The 22,895-nt window shown below is 36.2% G+C and overlaps 1 protein-coding gene across 4 annotated transcripts in view; it reads left to right on the forward strand.

The window, feature by feature from the left end:
* HACE1 (HECT domain and ankyrin repeat containing E3 ubiquitin protein ligase 1) overlaps positions 1-22,526 on the forward strand; it is a 48,914-nt gene extending 26,388 nt beyond the window's left edge. For all 4 annotated transcript variants that reach the window (XM_053974050.1, XM_053974051.1, XM_053974052.1 and 1 more), the window contains 13 exons: positions 407-744; positions 1,854-1,922; positions 2,566-2,653; positions 3,860-3,971; positions 4,054-4,151; positions 4,336-4,423; positions 5,003-5,152; positions 9,639-9,835; positions 14,269-14,400; positions 15,112-15,210; positions 15,547-15,617; positions 21,059-21,172; positions 21,606-22,526. In XM_053974050.1, the coding sequence (XP_053830025.1) occupies positions 407-744; positions 1,854-1,922; positions 2,566-2,653; positions 3,860-3,971; positions 4,054-4,151; positions 4,336-4,423; positions 5,003-5,152; positions 9,639-9,835; positions 14,269-14,400; positions 15,112-15,210; positions 15,547-15,617; positions 21,059-21,172; positions 21,606-21,708 (1,659 nt within the window). In that variant the 3' untranslated portion in view covers positions 21,709-22,526. The remainder of the gene's footprint in view (positions 1-406; positions 745-1,853; positions 1,923-2,565; positions 2,654-3,859; positions 3,972-4,053; positions 4,152-4,335; positions 4,424-5,002; positions 5,153-9,638; positions 9,836-14,268; positions 14,401-15,111; positions 15,211-15,546; positions 15,618-21,058; positions 21,173-21,605) is intronic.
* The last annotated feature ends 369 nt before the right edge of the window (positions 22,527-22,895 follow it).

The following is a 22,895-nucleotide window of genomic DNA, read 5'->3' on the forward strand; positions in this document are numbered from 1 at the left end:
GGTTCTTCCTAAAGAACTGGCACTCTTACTCTAGAAACTCAACCTGTGTGTTCCTGTTTCCCTGCTTGGCTGCAGTGGTTAGGCAGTAGTGTGCTGTGTGAAGCCAAACTTTATCATATAGTTCAGTTCTATAGTTCTTCTGTAGTTCTTTCTAAATGAGTTTATCCTTCTTCCATCTGCTGCTTGATTTTCCTTCTATATGAAATTGTCTCTTTGTACTGTGTGGCTACAAGTGCAGAATTTTTTATTAGTATTGGCGTCTTATCTCTAACCTGACCTCTAAAGTATCATTTAAAGCTTTAAAATGTGCATGATATTTATTTGCCTTAAGACAATTATCACATTTTTAATATTATCTCATGTCAGCATGTTTCTTTTTGTCTGTTTTTTCATGTGTTTATTGCAGCCACTGGAACTGCTCTGGCATTCTCTGGATGAATGGCTTGTTCTGATAGCCACAGAGCTGATGAAAAACAAAAGGGACTCTGCCAACATTACTTCTATTTTATTGAAGCAAAAAGGACCAAATCACCAAGATGCTACTTCTGCGCCTTCTTTTGCCACTGCAGGAGCTGAGGGAAGAAAAGAGCTGTCCACTGATGCTGTAGAGTTAAAAACATACGATGTTGCTGGGAAGCAGGAAGCTTGTGCTGATTGTCAGGATGTTATCTCCATGACAGCAAACAGGCTAAGTGCTGTCATTCAAGCCTTCTATATGTGCTGCTCCTGTCAGATGCCTCAGGGGTAAGGAGGCAATTCATTTTTCTTACCCAAACTATTACCATTTTAAAGCCACACATACTTCCTTGGAAGAATGTTGATACTGACCACATTGTATTAGTGACAGTCAAGGCTATGTTCTTTAGTGTTTTCACTAGTTCAGTTATTTGAATGTTTTGTTTTTTTTTTTTAATGGTTCTAAAGGCAGCAAACAGCACTGCAAGTTTTCCATAGTGCTGCTGCCTATGAATGTAGTTGCACTGAGACACGTTTCATATTGAGTGTCTAATGGGTCTTTGTAATCATGTAGTATACTGGTAGGATTCTGATATTTTGAAGCTTCGCTGTATTTCCTGTTGGTTCTTAATGTGAAATTAACCCTGAATTTAATGTGATTATCCAACAAGAAGAGCTGTAAGCTCAGAAGAGGAAAACAAGTGAGTTATCTTTGTGTATGAAAACGATGGCTGGGGCAAAACTTATTTGACTATATAATGTATAACAAGGAGAGTTCAGTCTCAAAGTTATGCTCACTTGGAATCCTGTCTCAGGTTGACAGACATGTAGTTTTGTGTGGAACATGCAGTTCAGCTTAGTTAAGCATAATATCATTGAGGTCTGGTTTAAAAAGAAAACAAGTGTGACCACTTGTAACTGAGGTCCTAGTCTGTCCAAGATTCTTATGGATTATATTTATGACTTGGGCCCTCATGACTAGAAGATTAGGCAAGTATGATGGTAATAAAGCTCCCTGAGGAAACTAGAAGCAAGGGTCCTACTACATGTCAGCTCTTGGTTATTCCTAATCATATAAGAGTTTTTCTTTCTCTGCCAAACAGAGTTGAATAAAAGCTTTCAATTTGGCCAGTAATATTTGTTTGGGGCATAGTTCTCTGTAGATATTCTGGAAGATGATTGGTTATTGACATTTTTGCCTTTTTTGTTAGAATTCTGAAATTTCTGTTTCTCGTTATGAGATCTTAATGCTGTTGAATATTTAGTTTCATGATGTCTAGTTAAACAGCATCAGTTTCTATTTGTGTAGTATTTATTTAAAAATAACCCCAACAATTTATGTAATTCAAATTAGTTTTAATTGCACTAACCAAAAACATCTTATGATTTTTGAACAGGATGACGTCACCTCGTTTTATAGAATTTGTTTGTAAACATGATGATGTCCTTAAGTGTTTTGTTAACCGGTAAGCTTCAACAAATTTGGACTTTGTAATCCACCTCTCTGTTCCTCCTTGGCAATAATTCATTTTTTTCTTCTTGCTGAGTTGTGTTTTTAGATTGTTGCTGTGATATATGAAAAATATGCAATTTAATGGTCTTGCTGAACTCAACAGTGTAGATTAATGATTCAGAGCTCAGACTTAAATGAACTTTTCTGCATACTTAAGTGATCTATTTGTAAGATTTGTGAACAAAATCTATTTCACAGAACAACAGAATAATTTGATGAATGGATTCTTTCCTTATATTTGTTCCAAATAAGGCCTTCCATTTTAAGGTAGATGAAAACTTCCATTCTTCCTCAAATGTGTGACAACTTAAGAGTCTAAACCATCTTTGTACAGTTGACTGTTTCCAGAGTTTCTCTGGGACTGCCAGGTTTATAACCTTCCTTCTGTGTGGGGAGCTGCTTCTAATCCTCTCATGTTTAACAGATGAAGTGGTATAAGTTGTTTGGAAACAAGAGTTAGGAAAAAGTGATAAAATAGAAGAATCTCTTGAAACTTGTCTATATGATTAATTGCACTTCTTCTTTATGTAGTCTTTTTGCATTGTGAAGCATTATTATTAAATCTCTAACAGGATTCTAACCTATTTTTCTTTCAGAAATCCCAAAATAATTTTTGATCACTTTCATTTTCTTCTGGAGTGTCCTGAACTAATGTCCAGATTTATGCACATCATAAAAGCTCAGGTAAATGTCAGGAGGTGTTTAATTACAACTTCTGTGAATATACAAAGGGTGTTTTTAAAAAAATAATATTTAAAGAATTTCCGTTTGGGGAGGATGAAAGAACTAAACATGGCCTCAGTGGCTTCTGAATCTGTAATGTGGAAAGATCATGTTAAACAGACATGGCAGCTGTATTTCTGTATTCATAATTCTCTAAAATACATGGGTGAGTCCATTTGAGATAACCAATATTGGATGTGTCTTACAATTCCAGCTTTCAGTTAAAGAGTGAAATTTCTGTTTGTAAATATACTTGTGCACATCTAATAGATTAAAATGCTTTACTTTCCCCTAAATGACTTATATTTTGAGACAAACCAGAGGATAAATACATCATTATTACTTGATTTGGTCATAGTGGCAGCTCCTTTAATGCAACATCATGGCATCTTGTTGTCTGTTCCAACAGCTTTATTTCCTAAATTGTGAACCATACTGTACTTTTATTTCTAAAGATAAATTGCTTTTATTAATCCAGTTTTGTTTTTGGGACATGGTGTAGGTGTGCTGTTTATTCAGTCTTTCATTGAAATGTGTGTTTCGAAACTCACTACCTATGAATAATGAGGAGACCCCGAGAACTGATACCCTGTTCGTTAGATCAACTCATGTATGTGCTGTGTATTGCAGGGGATGAGAAAGACCATGCTTGTATCATATCTGTCTCAAAAGAGCTGCAAATGTTGGTATAAACACTGAGTCAAACAAGTTAGAACCTTCTCACCTAGCAATGGCTTTGTAAGGTTTCTGGTTCCTTTGGGCTGTTTTACATTGCTGGTGAACCTTACTGCAAATAGGGCTGGTTCATATTGCTTGTGCTTCTGTGCTCAGCTGTGGTTGATTATCAGTAGTTTTACAGAAGCCAGTGACTTATTTCTTATCTAAGTTCCTTCATGCTCTCTTCTAACCTGTAAGAAGTTTTGTGCTGTTTTTCTCTTCTGTGGAAAACTTAATTAGCTATTTCTGGATAGCTGGTAGTCCAGTCTTTTTGCAAGCACTCAAGCACATATCTAGTCCTTTCTTGTTCCCAAAATACTGTATAGCATATTGGGGTAAATCTGCACATCTCAAAAATTAATTGAGAATTATGCATAACTGTTTGTTTATGGGAGAGGAATTATTCAGGAGAATGCATGTGCATAATATGGTTTGCACCTTGTTTTGTAGCCATTTAAAGATCGCTGTGAATGGTTCTATGAACATCTGCACGCCGGGCAGCCAGATTCAGACATGGTGCACAGGCCTGTCAATGAAAATGACATACTTTTGGTTCACAGAGGTATTGTGTTCTAAATGCACTTAGTGTGTCTTTGAAAGACAATGAATGAAAATGAAAAAATTAATTGGTATTTTGTGTTTAGATTCTATTTTTAGGAGTAGCTGTGAAGTTGTGTCTAAAGCAAACTGTGCAAAATTAAAGCAGGGGATTGCTGTGAGATTTCATGGAGAAGAAGGCATGGTGGGTCAAAGTGCATGGTTTTCTTTTATGGCATTTTCATAAGGAAATAGTAATTGTCATTCATAAGTGAGGTTTTGACCTAAGGCCTACTTTAAAATTACTTTAAAAGAAATATGTGCTTACTTAGCATAACTACTGAGTGAAAGTTTTGTGTATTAATATGTTTTATTCTCTTGACATGCAGGGACAGGGTGTGGTGCGTGAATGGTTTGATATCTTATCCAGTGAAATAGTTAACCCAGATTATGCCTTGTTTACCCAGTCAGCTGATGGTATGTCTCTGCCCTCTCTTTTTATTTTTTCCCCCTAAGTTTAGGGTACCATTTTTTATAAAAGCATTTTTATAATGCAAAAAAAAAATCTGTGTGGAGGCACAGATTATTTAATGCAAGCTAAAAGGAAAGGTTCAGGTCTGCCTTTTGAAGTGGTCTTCTCCAAGGAGGCTAGCCTGCATCTGGCTGGAGACATATGAAAGGAAGTATTCTTGTCCTTCCTTTGAGCATGTTCACAATTTGACAGAAGCAAAGCCCGTTAGAGTGAGTAAAACATGCATATAGCAATATAGTAAGATGGAGGACCAAATTTAGCAGTTGGTAATTACCTTTTTGTTCATTATAATTATTTTAGAGCAGTGCTTTGGAGCGTGGCTAAGCAGTATCATTGTAATAAGATGTCATTACATTCTAAGACATTTCTTTCTGACATCTTTTTTGTATAAACAAAAATCCCAAACAGACATTCAAAACCCCAAGATAAAACTCTTGCAGTGTTCCAGATGCTTAATGTGTTTGATAAGTAAAAGATTCATTAAAAAAAAATTAATGGAACATGATAATATTTTTGTTTTATAGGAACAACTTTCCAGCCGAACAGCAACTCTTCTGTAAATCCAGATCATTTGAACTACTTCCGTTTTGCAGGCCAGATCCTGGGGCTGGCTCTGAATCACAGGCAGCTGGTGAACATCTACTTCACAAGGTCATTCTACAAACACATTCTTGGTATGCTTTTATTAAAATCCTGCTTATTAGTCATAACAGTTGGCTGAGTAGTAAACCTTTTCCTTTTTCAGTTTTGTGTGTGTGTTAAAAGTGAAAAAGCCTTGGAAATTAATGTCCTGCTAGTCTTTTATGTACATCAGAGTCACAGCAATTCTTTGCACCACAGTCGTGAAATTCATTTACTCCTCTGCATAGTGTCATTCTTGAGAAATGAAGATAATTGTTCCCTAGTTAACTTAAGATAGACAAAGCTGAGAATGTTTGTGAACTCTGGCAAAAATCTATTGGGCATTCTTGATCATGTCTCAAATTCTTCACTTGTGCAATGGTTTTTAAAAAGGTGAAGCCCTGCTGTTGAAAACCTCTCTGTCTACCTACTCCAGCAAATACTATTTATTTCCCAAAACAGGGTTTCAGAACTAATGCAGGTTCATCCTGTCTCCTTAATGAAAGAAGTTAATTCCTATGCTTTTACTGTAGTATTCAAGAGGATTGGACAGACATTTTTATAGAAATGTAACTTTTTTAGTAGGATAACCTCTGACAGTTCGTGGTATCTGTGGTCTAGGGCTCTTCTCTGCTCTTCTTTAAGAGCCTTTGTGCCTCTTGATTGCTGAACAAGATGCCTCTCTTCTGCACTGTCATGAAAAACTTTTCTTGAAAGAAGATGTGATTCCCTGTGCATTCTTGTTACTCCTCCAAGTACATCAATTTATTTACTGTTGCATGCAGAATTTCCTTGGTGTTCAATCACTAACCTTTGGAAGCACAAGACAGCTTGATGGTTTTCTGTAATCGTTTTGTCTACCTACAGTCTTCCTGTGATGTTTGCTGAGTCCAGGACAGATTAACTCTTAACTTCAGGCTTGCTGTTTATCTTCCCTGCAAGTATTCAGAGAATACTTGCAGTTCATGGAAGGTGCAGCCTAAGTCATCTTTATCAAGATCTTCACAGAGGAGCATATTTTATTCCTCTCCCTCAGTACTGCTTTCTGTGAGAGTGGCTATGCTGGGCAAGAGCCAGTGGAGTACAGCCAGCCTGCAGCAGCACCGTGTTGGCAATGCTTCCTCAGGCTCCCCTAGTCACTGATCTTCACACAGGAAAGTGGTTCTAAAGTAGAGGTATCATTGCATGGCACAGTTTGGTGCTGATTTAAGCCTTGGCCTCTGACATCAAGAGTCAGTAGAAGAATCATGAATGATTTGGGTTTGTAGGGATCTTAGATACCTTGGGCAGGGACACCTTCCTTTAGACCAGGTTGCTCAAAGTCCTGTACAGCTTGGTCTTGGAACACTTCCAGGAATGGGGCATCCACAACTTCTCTGGGCAACCTGTTCCAGTGCTTCATCACCCCCACAGTAAAGAAATTCTTCCTAATATCTAATCTAAACTTATTGTCTTTCAGATTTAAACCATTCCCCCTTGTCTTGTCACTGCTTGCCTGTGTAAAAAGTCCCTCTCCAGCTGTTTTGTAGGCTGCCTTCTGGTACTGGAAGGCTGCTTGAAGGTCTCCCTGGAGCTTTGTCTTCTCCAGGCTGAAACAAGTCCAACTGTTTCAGCCTTCAGTCTTCATAGGAGAGGTGCTCCGGCCATCTGATCATCACTGTAGCCTCATCTGGACTTGCTCTGACAGGTCTGTGTCCTTATGTTGGGGCCCCAGAGCTGGCTGCAGTACTCCAGATGGGGTCTCATGAGTCTGAGGTAGAGGGGCAGAATCATTGCCTTTGACCTGCTGGCCACACTGCTTTCATTGCTATGAATAACACTCACAGGCTAATTCCCTTGTGATGTATTCACAAAAAAGAAAATCTTATTTTTCTGCTGTTCAGTGTTACCTTGAGAGTAATGAAGTGTTGTTCTTGTCACCTCTTTTGGAAATGACTGCTAATGATTTTGGGTTCCTTACTGGTTTATGCTTGATTGTTGGTTTCTGAATTGACAAGATAACCTATTACTAGCTTTTTTTTTTTCTTTTTTTTTCACTTTGCTAGAATAGCTATTGCAAACCCAGCAGCAGTCATTAGTCTCTGTTAATAAGGTCTAACTGGTCTTAGTAAGGTCTTGTCATTCCAACATTCTGTTTTACAGGCATCCTGGAACTTTCTAGAGGTTTATACACATTAATCTTGTTTAAGGTCAAAATGTTCACAATTCTTTATCACTTCTTATTACTTATCAGAGACAAAGAACTGGAAAAATTACACATCCACTTCGCAAAGTAGTTGCTTTTTCTGCCTCAATCACTGTGATTTATTTAAACCTTTCCAAGGCCTTTTCCATAAACTTTGCACATCTCCTATCTTCTTGTTTAAGGAATCAGAGTTGTGCAGCAGTGGGTGCTCCCTGAACAGATTTGTTTTATTTTTGCTAGCTCTTGTTCATGTCAAATACAAGTTATCTGGTTATAGACATAGAAATTCCCTTCAGCTTCTTGTCAGGCATTAAGTAAAGGAGTATGAAATTTCTTGCAGTCTGCGCCTGTTTTCATTCCTTTGGTTTTTCACCTTGCACTGAGATCCTTGTTTTCTGTAGTGAAAGTATATCCATCTGTTGATGGCACTGAAACTATCAGTGGTGTGCTAAGCCCTTCTGTATTTGAGTAGCACTGTGAATCTCTTTCAGAGAGGAACTCTTCTTTTTAGTCAATAGACATGATGTGGAAGTGACTTAATTAGAAGCTGAAACCTGTATGAACAAATATTCATACATTTCTTTGAGACTCAGGTGGGTACATAAATTTTTTTCCACCTTCAGTTTACAAACACAGATAGCAGATAAATTCTTAACTGTTCTATCTGCTCTTACATTCCACTCTATAACAGAAAGTAGTCCTTGAAATGGCATAAACAAAAGTGAAAATTAATTTTTGGATCAGTGTGTTTTGAACTGGGGGCCTTTAATTCATTGAATAATTAATAAGCTTGTCTCAGAACTTACCTGTAGTATCTCTTTGAAGTTCAGTGTTGCACAGAACATACCTGCTTCTCACAATGATGCTGAGATAGATTTCTCTTCAAACTACGGGGGCCTCAAGGGTATACAGGAGAAAGACACCTAGTATTTTGTGGGACTCAAATTTTTCATGATAAATCTGATGGAATTTTTTTATAACTGCCTGCTTGAGTCTATTAATTGGTAAAATATCTGCCAACCAAATGACTGAGCTTAGTGCTTTGGTCTCACAACATGCTGACTGTGAGTGTACTTTCATCATAACACTTGTTGAGTTTCTTCTCTAAAGGAGTCTCTGATTCCTACTTTTCAGTCTTCTTTTCCCACATTTTGCTTATATCCCTCAGAGACATCATTATTTCCATGTTTCGTGTGTCAAATGCACATATGCTTGTTAGTTAGCAAAAGTGAAAGTCCTCTGGAAACTACTAGATGGCTGTTAGTTTTTTTTATTTTGAGAGAGGTGGCAGTGATATTTAATTAATAAGTTATCCCTCTCTTAAACTGGAGTGTTGCTTGATTTTATTTGAGAAACAATGCCTTACAGCTGTGTACACACCATTTCAGCGCTTGTCAGCTCTTCCAGGGAAATACTATAACATTTTTTACACTTGGATATTTTGCAGTGGTTGCTAACCTTTGAATTTTGTGTTTCTCTGGGGTACTGCATCCACAATACATAGTGTGCTAAGGTTTCTACTAATGGGCACCCTTATGACACTGCACAGTGCATGGAAGATGGTGAAGCAAGGACAGTACATCTCAATAACTCGCTTTTCTCTAAACCTACTGCTACCCTCACCTCCTGCCCCTTTTCCCAGATATTGTATCTGTCATGGTAGTGTTGAAGTATCTGTCATGACAGGGTTAAAATAATCAAGGTCTGCTTTCTTGTGAAGAGAGTAGCTCTCTTGCATTAACTAGGGACACTTTCTTCTGGGCCCATTTGCTCAAATGTGCTTGAGTGCCATGCCTGTCAAGGGTTTTGTAAATAGGCACTTTTTGTACCTGGATAAAAGTCAGACTTCTAGCAACTCTCCTTTTATTGTTTATAAATGTCTTTCTGGGTACAGGAAGGTTCTCTCCCCCCTCACTCCCTAAATAAAGCTCTGGGGGAAAAGATACTGGTATAGAGAAACATGGTATTTGCATTTCTAAAATTTAGGTAGAAAACTTTAAGACTTTGCAGGAAACATTTAAAATTTGGTGTTCAGAATGAGTAGATGCTTATACTGAAACCCATTAGTGAACTAAAATAATGCAAATTGGTTTTGCCTGAGTGGCATGTCATTTGCTTCATAAAAAGGAAAAACATAGGGAGAAACTTGATTCTGTAGTATTTTGAAAATTCGGTGTGCGCAGTTCTGCTGTAGTTAACAACAGCGCATCCCTTTTTCTCTTTCCTGTTACTGCATTATTCTGGTTTTTCTCTAGAGGGCAATCTTCTACCACGTATTAAGTCAGAGCCACTTTTTGCTTTTTCCTATTTATTTGAGCAGTTCTGTTTCTTTGTTTGTATTTTTTTTTTCCTAGGCATACCTGTAAATTATCAGGATGTAGCATCTATTGATCCAGAGTATGCAAAGAACTTGCAGTGGATTTTAGATAATGATATCAGTGATCTGGGTTTAGAGCTGACCTTCTCTGTTGAGACTGATGTGTTTGGAGCAATGGAAGAAGTACCATTGAAGCCGGGGGGTGCAAGTATACTTGTTACACAGGAAAACAAGGTGAGTATACAGGTTTATTCAGAAGATGCTAGTATAGTACAAGCCATTGGACTGACTTTCTGGATAACTGGAAGCATGAATGGTATACCTGTTTTGGAGAAAATACAAAAAAAAAAATTGCAGTTGCCAACAGTCTTTCCTCTTTTTCTAAGTTAGCATGTTACAGAAATAGTAATTAAAATTTTTAAAAGAGTTCAGATCAGAGGTTCTTTCTGACAGAACTGTGAAGGAAAATAGGATCAATTTAAAAGAAGGATTTATTTTAAAAGTTACAAATATTCCTAAAGTTAAGTCTTGGGTATATATACCAAGGAAATAGAACAGTAGCAATTGCTAAACATAAAATTGTAGGTAATGTTGCAAAGTGTGCTACCTGCTAGGCCAGTCTATAGCACTGTATTGCTCTAATTAAAATGCAGATAATGGACAGAGTAAAAGTCTGCAGGAAGATTTTTAATGTGTATGGAAATAACCTATTTTTTAAATTTACTTTATTAATAGCAGGTTGAAAAGCTCCTGATTCCTCTGCAGCATTAATTAAAAAAAAAAAGAAATACGGGAAAACACAGCCAGATTTTGAAGATCGTCTAGAAATTATGATAAGCACAAGTCTAATTGAATTCTGCAGTTACTGACTAAACAGTTCTGAGTAACTGCAGGAGTGTCACGAGTAGACCTGTAGTTTTTTATAACACTGACTCTTGGTCCTGATGGCTGCTTTGTGTTCTGATTTTTATTCATGTTGGGCTGTCTGAGCCTGCTCTTACTGTGCTCAGTAAGCATTTGGCTTCAGGAGTGGTGCAACAGATGCTGCACTGGGGAGCAGCCGCTTGGTGTCAGCCTTTGTTGCAAGGACATTGCAGTTTGTGTTGGAGCAATTGGTACTGGATTCTTGTAGCCTTAATCCTCATTTTCATTAAGGCAGAGTGTCATTCCAATAGCAGGAATGCATGTTATTAGCCTGATTCTGCACTGATTCCTGCAATACAGTAATTTGTGAAAGAATACAGATGGTAAAAGAAGTCTAATTGCGAAGGTACTGGATGCTTAGTTTCTTTATTATCTGTTGGAGAAAGCAGGAATGTTGATTCCTGTGTCTGGTCAGTCTTAGCTTCTCAGTATATAAAAAAGATGTATGTAACATGAATTGTAATTTCATAACAACTATTTAAAACCCATTTTCAACTAGCATAAAATTAGAAGTTTGCCCACATGAGGGTACTACCCATTAGCGGCCTTATTTGCTCTCTTAATTTTAGAGCTGGAGCACAGTCTAAAAAGGGTGATTGAAAATGTGTAGAGGAGATGCCTCCATTCTATTTCATCAAGCCTTTCTCAGCATGGCAGGAGGGGACTAGAGTTGGTGTAGCTTTAATTTGAAAGGTGGTAAGAAAGAGGTGCTCTGGTGGTAGCTTTGAAACTATTAATATTAATGCATTTTTTGAATTTGAAGTTGCAAAATATGAAGTCAGAAAACATCTGTAAGATGGCACAGTTGTGTTCACTGGCAAAGTTGTTGACAATGACCAAGTTGTTGAAAATTGGAGATATGTATTTTAGTGGTTTTGGGGGATTTTTCCCCAGTTTGTTTAATGTAACATAGTTTTGCAGTCTGTTTTAGCTTAGCTGTTCTATCAGTTTAAATAGGAATGTGTCTACTTTATAAACAAAAATCTCTTTTTCCCCTTGGAAGTGGTATCTTATTTTTTTCTGCCTTCACCCAAGGAATAATAGATCACTGTTTTAAACTCATTGTATATATTATACCTCTGGGAGAAGAAAATTCAACTTCTAAAAGAATTTGCTGTGTATGCACACCAGCAGATTACCTGTTAAAATTAAATTATGAATGAATCTTTATCCCTTAAAAAAACTAAACAACAAACACATACACAAAAAAATCTCCCATGCCAAAACCAGAATAAAACACACCCTTGCCCCTCCCTGCACAGAAACCACCTAAACAGTCCCTTTCTCTCTGTTTCTCTCTGAAACAGAGTAAATGCACTACTAGTAAGAGCTATTTGTAAAGTGTTATTTTCTTTGATTGGGGTAATTTTCTTTTTTTATATCAACTGTATAATAGGTGAATGAATGGTTGTGGGACAATTAGATGATGCAAATATTCATGTCTTGCAGTTGCTGTGTCCATGTAGCCCAGCTAAAATGCAGTTAGAGCTTGGTTCAAAAGCCTTTTGTCATGGTAATGGAGAGATTTCAAGTGGAAAAGTCAGGCTTTGTCCTGAATTTATCTTTGCTCTTTGCTGTGTATCGTTTATCAGCTTTCTACTTTTTAGGAAAAAAATAAAATCAGGCATAGTCAAGGTTTGACTTTATGTTATATTAAAGAATGGTGCAGATTTCCACAATCCTTTGGCTTTCTCAGTTCTCCCAGAATCTGTCTGTGAGCTGGCCATTCTATTTGGCAGTAAAATAGTAGGTATTTTTTTTCCAGGCAGCTTTAAAATGGAGCTGCTCTCTGAATCTGAAAATCATCATAACCATTGATCCTTGTCTCACAGTATGTGGGACTGTGAAATCAAGGATGCATGATCTCTGGTTTATTTACCTCAAAGTAAAATATGGAACAACCCCTCACTCAAACTAGATTTTGTCATTATATTTGTGATGCCCATCTAATGTGTGTTCAATCAAATCTCCCTTCCTTAAAGAAGCCTGGATCATAACTTTATGTACTATGTAGGAATGCATATGTAGATCTGAAATGATGTAGGTATTTCTGTTTTGTAATGTGCTCCTAAGGCTTCAGAGGGGAAAAAAATGTAAATGAAGTGCACAGAAAGCAAAACAAATTGACCAGGTTGTTTACTGACATGTATTATGTAAATTCTGTGCTACAGGTCTTTCATCATGCGCCAGTGCTGATAGCCAAGGATGCTTGGCTGTTCCAGGCTATTTTAAACATTTCTTGTTACACCTAAACTACAGCAACTGCTTTCTCTCATAATTAAAGTGTTCAATGTAGTATTTTTGTCATGCATAAAATAAATATATTTTTTTTAAATGGATTTTTCAAAATGAGGTTGTGAATTTTTCTTTCCTTGGCCCTGTTTTTCTGGGTAGCCTAATTTACATAAGAACAGTTTAAGAGATGTAAAACAAGCATTTCTGATTATTGAAAACAACCAGTGTTAACATTATTTTGAATCCTGGTATTGCAAAAATTTCTGATTTCTTCTGTATTCACAGACTGACTTTTGTCTAGTAAAGTTAATCTCCTTTGGCTGCCCAAAGTAGAAAAGTATTCTGTTTTGAAAAGTTTCATACTTCATTCTCTTTTTCTGAAAGGGAGGAAAGAAAAAATGCTTGGTTGTTGTTGTGCAGGTTCAGAACATAAAAGTTTAGGTTGAAATATTTTAAAATTAAAAATCAAAGTAGAATTTTCGTCAGATTGTTCTCTTAAAGGAAAGCTGATAGTTGAGATGATTTAATTGGGAGATACATTTCATGATTTTCTTGTTAAAAGTCCTGATTACGAAGTCAAAACATTTCTTTAAACAGAGTACCTGAATAATCTAGGAATAAATTTCGTTTTCAAGTAGAAAACTATTTTCTTGAGTAAAGAAACGTTGTTAAACTTGTCTAATTTGGTCAGGGTGGATGAGACATGTTTATAGAATTTTAATGTAGCCACTTTTTCCTTCTAAAAGGGAATTGTCTCCTTCTAAAAGTCTTCTTCCATTAATGCCTCTTAGGCTTCTGTGTTCTTAACAAAAGCAAAGTTCTGGTGGATTTCTTTTCTGGCTGGCATCTTTTAAAGGGAAAGGAGCCCCCAGATCTCTAAAGCATGTTATAGTCTGTTCCCTGGCTATGATGGAAGTTGTTTTCTGGTGTTTTTCTTTTTTAAAAACTAAGGTGATTTTTCAAGACTTTCTTAAAAAATTGAAATTCTTATTAAGACGAATAAACTCTGCAGGCTTCATTATGTATTATTTTAGGCTTCCAGAGATGAGGTGGAGGGGAAAGCAAGGAAGCTTTTTGTCTCACAAATATTCCTTCAGAAGTTAGCCCTTTTTCCTGAGTAATGTCAGTTTGCTTAAGTAGAGTATTTTTGCTTACAAACATTGGTGTGTTTATGCCCTTAATTGAGCTTGATGGAAGTGGTATTAGATGTGGGCATGACAAATTAAGTTTTGGTTACTTTCTTTGTCCTGGTCCGAGTCCCTGTTTTTTGACTGGTTTATGTAACAATTCAAGCACTTCTATTTAGGAATTGTCTTAGGAAGGAATGTGGAAGAGCAGAAGGGGCTTATTTTGTGTTGCTTCCGTGTGAAAAATGCAAGGGAACTCTTTACTACCTTACAGTGGAAGAGATTTGTAATGCATTGAGGACTGCATTTGGGTGTGTGAGTTTGTTTGAGCACTGTGTGGTTTTGCTGGAGTCTATCTTAATATTGTTTTCTATGTTGCAGGCTGAGTATGTCCAGCTTGTGACAGAGCTCAGAATGACAAGAGCCATTCAGCCTCAGATAAATGCCTTTTTACAAGGCTTCCATATGTTCATTCCACCATCTTTGATCCAACTTTTTGATGAATATGAACTGGTAAGTTGAAATGCCTAGTTATTTTTAAATGCTTTGTTCAGCATATTTCATCAGCAGTGGAAATGATACAGAAGTAAACCTCAGTAACCACAAAATAAAGATTTTGTAGCTTTCACATTGGCTTTGTTTCCTGGGCATCTATCAGTGAGGATTTCATTATGTGTATTCCTGCTTTTTCTAGTTACTCAGGATTACCATCTTCCTGAAACTTCACATGGCAATAAATGCCTTAAATTGTAATTTCAGTATGGAATTAGCATGTTGTGGCCTTTAAGTCTTTGCTTATTTTCCTTGAGCAGGACAGAAATCCTATAAGAGTAAGGAGATGCTGTCTATTGTCTTTACTTTTTCTGAGTCAAAGAGTCAAATTCTAGTAAATATTTGTTGGTGGTTTGCTCTTCTGTAACCAACACATCTCAAATTTTCTCTGAAGCCATGGCAAGACTCAGAGGTTTTTTCTTTTAGGTTCTTTGGCAATAATCTTTCGCTCTTGCTAGTGCATACTTAAATTAAACAAATCATGTGAAGTTATCTGAATTCAAGAATCTTCATGTATTAAAATTTAGTTGTGAGTTCCATAAGGTTGCAATAAACTGAAACAGCACTGTAAGCTTTCTACTTGTTAAAATATTTCTTCTTAAAATACCATAAACTCTTGAAATAGATGGTTAGTCAGGAAGACTAATCACAATCTATGTGTTTCTCCTGAAGGAGCTTTTGTTGTCTGGTATGCCAGAAATTGATGTGAATGACTGGTTAAAAAATACAGAATATACCAGTGGCTATGAGAGAGGAGACCAAGTTATTCAGGTAAAATTATTTATTTGTTTGGTTTTTTTCTTTGTTATTTTTTTTCTTTGTTTTTTTTTTCTTTTAATAATGTAGACTACTTAATCAAAAAAATGTGGTTTTGTTGTTGTCACTATCTGTGTGTGTTTGTGGAAGCTTATTTTAGCTGAAATTTGTGGAGGTTTTTTTATGCTGTATTTCTACATTAAGTAACTTACTTATGTATGAATTTGGTACAAATAATTCCACAATTTAATTAGCAAACTTATATATATTCCATTTATTGTTTTATCAATATATTTTCAAGTACTACAAGTATTTAATGGAAAATACAAACTAACTTTTTTTGTCATTTAGTGGTTCTGGGACGTGGTGGAAGAACTAACTCAGGAAGAGAGAGTATTACTATTACAGTTTGTTACTGGCAGGTGAGAGACTCTTCTGTAAGAACAAGTACATTGTCTAGATACTCAGAAATAAGACAAGAGACTTGAGAGCCCATAAAAGATCATCTAGAGACTGTTTTGCATACTGGTTGTTCTGTATGTTGATGGAAGTAGACAGAGCATGTGTTAATACTTTTGCTGTCTCTGTTGCCTGCAAAATGATTGATTATGTATTTATTATACTTGACCACTTTGCAAAAGGCCTTTGTTGCTGTCCAGGCTGTTCTTGACAAGGCCATAGTGAATTTAAATGAGTTTTATATTCTTTTTCCTGTTGCATGTTTATGTGACTTGGCTTTTCTAGCAATCAGCTGAGGCTGTAATATAGGAGATAAATAGGTATCACTTCAGTCAGTGTACACAGAATATCCTTCTCCTCAAGCTGAGTTGAATTTAACATTAGTGCAGTATGTCAAGTAAAGATGTAACATTATGGAAGTCTGTCTGCTTTATGAAGGTTTTCTGTCCTAAATTCTCTTTGTTCTTTAGGGAAAGCCACTTCTATTTCCCCTACAGTTTGGGGGCAGTGAGGGAATGTTTTAGCAATAAGTGCCCCTGCAAGCTGGGTGAGTTGCTGAGCTTGTGGGTACAGACATTTCCCAAAGTGGATCCATAGACATAAATGTGACACCTGAGTTGTGCAATCCAGGCTTTTTCTGGTAGCAAGCAGAGATCACAGCATTTTCTTGGTTTGATGTTCCCTTAATATTCTAGGATTAGTAGAGCAGTTGACCTTTTGTGTATAAGTTTTGTGGTTAAGCAAAGATAAAATATGAATTAAAATAATCAAAACTGCCTTTTATATTGAAGAATTTCACAGCCATGGATGTATCATCAAATGGCCTGGTCTCCAAATTCTGTTAGTTTCACTTGATTTATTATGAATTTCCTTGGTTTTAGAGATCATGGACAATTTAAGAAGCTAGTTGTATGCACATTGACCTTTTTGTCCTCTGAAGAAATGATTCCTGAAGTTGTAACTGCACATGTGTGGCGTGCCAACTGCTGGTCTTTCATTTTTAGTGGACTGGTCCATTTCTATATCTAGACAGCAAATAACGATCTTTAAAATGTAAGGTCATGTTTCAAATGCTTCTTAAAACATTCCAAATTATACAGAAGTGGCATTCAGTATTTTCATGGCATTTGGGATAATCTACTGGATTCTAAGAGACACTTTCTATCAAGTAAACAGTTACACTGTCTGATAAATACCTGCATCAGCATCATTTGTTTTGGTCACAAATCACCTACTGTCTTGTTCTTACCCATTTTCTTGTTAGTAGGAAAGAAATTTTTGGTGTGACTTTAAGAACTCCGGTCTAGAATTTAAAAACAATCTGCTTAGGATTTTTTTTTCCTGTATCACCTAGGAGGCACTCTCTATTTTTTCTTCAGTGTTTGAACTGCAATAGATGTATTTTTCCACAAATATTTCACTTTTGAAAGTTACCTCTAATAGTGATATGCAGCTGGCATTTTTGCACATAAGTCCCCAGACAGTCCTACTTTCTTTTAAATGGAAGATTTAGATGCTGACTTTTCTCTGAGCCTAGTACATTAGTTGGCTGATATCTTAATTAAAATTTTACATTAAAAGTATACCTGATTTCAAACTATGATGTTTTTCTGGCCTTAGTAAAGAATTTTTTCTGGGGTACTGTGAGGTTGGCAGGCTACATTCAAAAGTCTTTTTTTTTTTTTTTTTCTCCATTTCCCTTTAATCTCTTCTGTACATTCACTTACTTGATTTTTTGTGCATGTGTGAAGTGGAACTGTTCTTTCTTTCCAATCAAAGACTATGAAATTAATCTAGTGAATTAAATAAAATAGATTTATGATTATGTCTTCAGTGTTTCTTTGACATCTCTAAATATTTCTTAAACTTCTTATTTTGTATTGTTCCCCCATTTTTACATCTCTTTCTCTTTTTCTCTTATGAAGTCTTGCTTTGGTAGTTTCAGTGGAGATAACATTGCATTTGTCATTAATACCAATTCTGAGACATCTTTTAATAATAAAGTAATGAGCAAAGTTTGAACATATTTGGAGGTCTTAGCACACTCAAGAAAAAGCCTAAATGTTTTTGTGGCTCATGTTGGGGATCTGAAAGTTCACTTATGATGCCATTTATTCTTTCTCAGCTAACAGCTGCTCGGGATGATATTGCCAATTCTACAAGCTTTTCTTATTTCTCCTCCTCTTGATCTGTTTGGTATTTATAATAGTATTTGGCTAATTTATTGTTAATTCTCTACTGGCAACTTCTCATGGGGTTTTTAGTGAACAGTTGGAAGGAAGTGTTGACAGCTTGATAGAGTCTAAATGATAAATTCTACTTTATTTGAATTCTACAGCTGCAAAGATTGTATAGAACTTCTTTAGGGGTTGTAAGTTTTTGTGGAGCAATATACTTATGCTCTTTTAAGGAAAATTCAGCATCGTTGTGAAATATGAAAGATATAAGTGTCTACTGTCATATAAGAATAAGAAAATGTAAGGAAACAAGCTTAAAATCTCTTCAACTGTGTTTTCATTCCAAGCAATTTTTATGCAAAACTTGTCAGTGGAAAAATAGATAGAAAAGTCATGATTCAGATGTAAACGTAGAAATTTCCAAAGCTATGAAATTGTATAGTTGCTCTTGCACACAGCTATTGTGATATTTCTTGCACCTATTTGGAAGGTTTTCTTTACTATATTGGCAGGGTTTTGCTTGGAGAGAAAACTCATTCTTGGAGGCACAAGTTGGCAGCAATCTCTTCCTTTTAAATGTTCAAAGCCTTGACAATGCTTTATGATTTTGACCTGTTATATGGAAAGTATTATAATAAGTTACATTGAAAAAACTTTTAGGTAATAGTGGACTGAAAGAAATTTTCAGCAGTTTTATTGCTGATTTGAATGTGAGATGTTTATCAGAGGGGAGAAAAAAAAAGTCATTGCAGGGGAGGCAGGACTATATTGGAATGTGAGCCAAAATCATTGTGTAAGAGTACTGATGTACCATCTTTACTGCTGTTCTGAATTGTTGCTGTAAGCACAATTCCATTTGTATCAGAAATAATATGCTACAAATAATCAGCACTTGTCTCCATAGTGGTTACTTTGTGTAGCAGTGTTAGAACTATCTGCTCAACATTGCTGTTGTTAAGCTGGGTAATACAGATCTGTGTTGAATACTACAGCTAGTTCTAAAAGGTATGTTTAAAAGATATTACTGTGAATTGTGTCCCAGCTCCTTCACATTCAACAGCAGCAACCATTACACTTGTGCATTTTTGCCAGGTAGTTTTACTGTGAGTAGAAACATTACTTCTTCTCTTACACGTGCTTCTGGCTTTTACAGTCACTTGATTTGGTGAATATGGGAACACTGTTTTTAGTATATGTACCTATAATCCAGAATTCTAACAGCTGTTACATATTTTTGGAAAGTTTATTTTGTTTTATCAGACTTTCTTTGCTAGCTACAAAATCACAGAATAGCTGAGGTTGAAAGGGACCTCTGCAGATTAAGACTTTCACAGAATATTTTGAGTTGAAAGGGATGCACCAGGATCATTAGGTCCAACTTTTAAGTGAATGGCTCATACAGGGATCAACCTTGGCATTATTGCTCTAATCAGCTAATGTAATCTCATTGTCTAGTTCAGCATGGTATTCAGAGCAGGGTCAGCTACAGCTGGATGCTCAAGATCTTGTCCAGACAGGTTTTGACCGTCTCCTGGAATGCTGACCTCTCAACATCTCTGGGCAACTTGTACTAGTGTTTGACCACCTCACACTAAAAAATTGTTCCTTATGTTTAAATGGAAATTTCTTAGACTTCAATTTGTGCCCGTTGCCTCCTGTACTGTAACTGGGGACCACTGCTTCATTTTATTTATCCCTTCCTTCAAGTATTTATACACATTGGTCAGATTACTCTGAGCTTTCACTTCTCCAGGCTGAACAGTTCCAGCTCACTTTTGTCTTGTGTCAGGTGCTCCAGCCTTGCACAATCTTTGTGGCCCTTCACTCAGCTTGCTGCATTGTGTCCCTGCCACTCCTGTAGTGGGGAGCTTGGAGCTGAATATTTCTCTCCAGGTACAGAGAAGAGATAATCACACTCTCTGATGGCATTGTTCGTAATGCATTCAACTTCCTTTATCCTTTCATTATAGTGGAGTTTGAGGTGGAAGTTGAGGGTTTTTTGGATGCAAGGGCTGTGCTAGCAAGATGTTATCTTGTAGTGTATGTCAGCTTAAGTTGATATTACGAAAATATCTGAATATCTGAATTTTATTCTATTTGTTAGTTTCTAATGACAGAGAGGGAGTCTGACCAATGAGCTATTGCACATTTACACCTGGAGCAGTCTTTGAATAATATGTTGGTAAAGGAAAAAAAAAGAGCAATATGATTAAGTGAGATTGCATTCCTGAAGATGCTAGTGATTTTTTAGTGTGTTCTAGTTTTGCCATACTTTGTCACTGGGCTGTAGTGTGACTGATGTAATGATTTTATTAGTTACTTGAAGTATTTGGTCTGAAGTAGTAAATGAACAGACATGTCAAGGACACTTCTGTCATTTGTCCCACAGATAGTAATCAGAGAATAAACTGTTTTGTGATGTAGCTTAAACTTTAAACATAAATAGACATGTTTGTCTTAACTTGAGATAATGCCACAATGTAAGAAGGATATAAATCTGTTAGAAAGCATCCAAAGAGGCCATGAAGATGGTGAAGGGCCTTGAGGGGAAGCTGTACGAGGAGCGGCTGAGGACACTTAGTCTGTTCAGTTTGGAGAAGAGGAGGCTGAGAGGAGATCTTGGAGACCTACAGCTTCCTCAGGAAGGGAAGTGGAGCAGCAGGCACTGATCTCTTCTCTGGTGACCAGAGACAGGACCCAAGAGAATGATGTGAAGCTGTGTCAAGGAGATTTAGTTTGGATTTTAGGGAAAGGCTCTTCTCCCAGAAGGTGGTTGGGCACTAGAACAGGCTCCCTAGGGAAGTGGTCACAGCACCAGCCTGACAGAGTTCAAGAAGGGTCTCTCAGGCAAATGGTGTGTGTTCCCTGCAGAGTTAGGAGTCAGATTTCAGTCCTTGTGGGTCGTTTTCAACTCAGAATATTCTGATTCTATGAATATTCTTTTCCAAAAACTGGTTATAGAAATGAGTACTTCTTGCAGGCAGAATTATCTCAAATGTTAGTCAAACAATATGGTGCCTATTGTCAGTGGACTAATGTGATGCTCGGTCTTGTAATTAAAAGCTTTTAAACAACAAGAATTTTGATATCAGTAAGAAAAAGGGAACTTTAGTAAAAGTATTAGTAACTGTCAAATTATCCTAAGTAAGAGATACCTTCTGTCTAAAGATTACATTTTTTGCCTTATAACATTATTGCAGTGCTCTAATATCTGTACATTTTCTCAGTTCCAGGGTGCCTCATGGTGGCTTTGCCCATATAATGGGTGGCAGCGGATTGCAAAATTTTACTATTGCTGCTGTGCCATATACTGCAAATCTTTTACCAACATCAAGCACATGGTATGTTAACTATTCTCATTAAAATATCTTAAAATTGGGGCTTTTTCATGTCAGTCAAAAATACAGTTCTTTAGAATATTAAAAGGTCAAAAAAGATGTAAACAGTTTCTTCAGTATTCACTCTCCAACATGAAAGTGTTGGGTTTATCCCAAATCATGTTGCATCATGTTTGCAACTTGAATTTGTCTAGGTAAAGTTAGTGAAATTAATAAAGGAATATTAAAGTTAAATTACTGTATTATAACTTACTGAAGTGAAAAAATCAACTCAATTTCCTACAATATAGTCAAATAAATGGTCAGTGGTACTGTAAGTCTGCACAGGCTTGTTTTCTTCCATACATGTGATCTCTTCAAGGTTTTTAATCAGAAATCTTTACTATTGAGTTTTTTTCTGAACTGTTGTGTCCTTTTTTTTTTTTTTACTTTCCAGTATCAACATGCTGAAGTTACCCGAGTACCCAAGTAAAGAAATCCTGAAAGACAGGCTTCTTGTGGCATTGCACTGTGGAAGCTATGGTTACACAATGGCATAATGAAGTCTAGGAAACCCATCTGACTGTCAATGTGCAATTTTGAGTGGCAGAAGTAATTTTGGAAACTGTCAATAGAAAAGCATCTTAGATGCTGCAGCCCATTGGCAGGGTTGGGCTTCAGAACAGCACCATCAACTTTGCATTATTGTGTTGTCAAGGCAGCTCTGATACCATCATAACAAACTTCTCAGTATGCTGTATTTTCATTTTTTTAAATTACAGATCTGTATGGAAATCAGTTTACATGCTTTTCATTATTATTTCAATCTGAGAAAGTTTGTCAGAATCTCTTCCCACAGTTTACATTTCATTTCCAACTATATGGTTAAATGACATTTGCATTGCAGTTTACTTTGCACTCAGATGGAATACTGCAAATGAAAAGAGTTGTACTTTATGCCTTGTTGCATGTGAAAGTGCCATTTATTTTTGCAGACCACTACAGAAAGTTCAATTGGAATATTGTACAGTAAGATAGAGCTGATGTATTTTCCATTTCTTTGCAGAAAGAAACAGAAAGAAAATTTTATAACTTTTTAGTATTCTAATGTATATAATATGTAAAGATTAGACTGTTATGACTGGAAAATACCAACAGATTGAGTTTATCTAGTTTATATTAGAATTTACACTATATTCTACTAAATATTTGAAGTATTTGTGACTTTATAGTCAACTTGCAGTTTAGAATTTGTAAATACTGTTTAAGATCTATATCCATTGTTTGAATGCCTTTACTCTTTCCTTGACATAATTGTATGTTCAAAAGGTATTAATTAAATTTTAATATTTTAACCAGAATCGGAATGTGACAAATTTGTGTGTTCCTGTGGGCAGATTATTCTTTTTTCTACCAGGATTTTATTAATCTTTCTATAATTTAAATTGGCATGGAATTAGTATTTCAGGAGTCATTGTCAAAGTGTATGGATGGACATTAAAAAATGAACAAGGGAGTAAATTGAGCTTATGAGGTTAACTGACAAAATTATGATAGGTAGAATATCATGTCAAAATCTATATGGAATTATTTATTGCTGTTTTTTTCAGATTTTATTTATTTTAATCTAAAGCATACATAACTTCTCTGGAGGAGTGAGAGAGAAATCCATGGACCATCTTGCCACAGTAATTTTCTTCTGGACTAAGCTTTAGACATGAACTTACTAGCTTCATTTCCTTTTTGG

The sequence above is a fragment of the Vidua macroura genome, chromosome 3 (genome assembly GCF_024509145.1).
Source record: "Vidua macroura isolate BioBank_ID:100142 chromosome 3, ASM2450914v1, whole genome shotgun sequence".
In the NCBI taxonomy this organism is placed as follows: domain Eukaryota; kingdom Metazoa; phylum Chordata; class Aves; order Passeriformes; family Viduidae; genus Vidua; species Vidua macroura.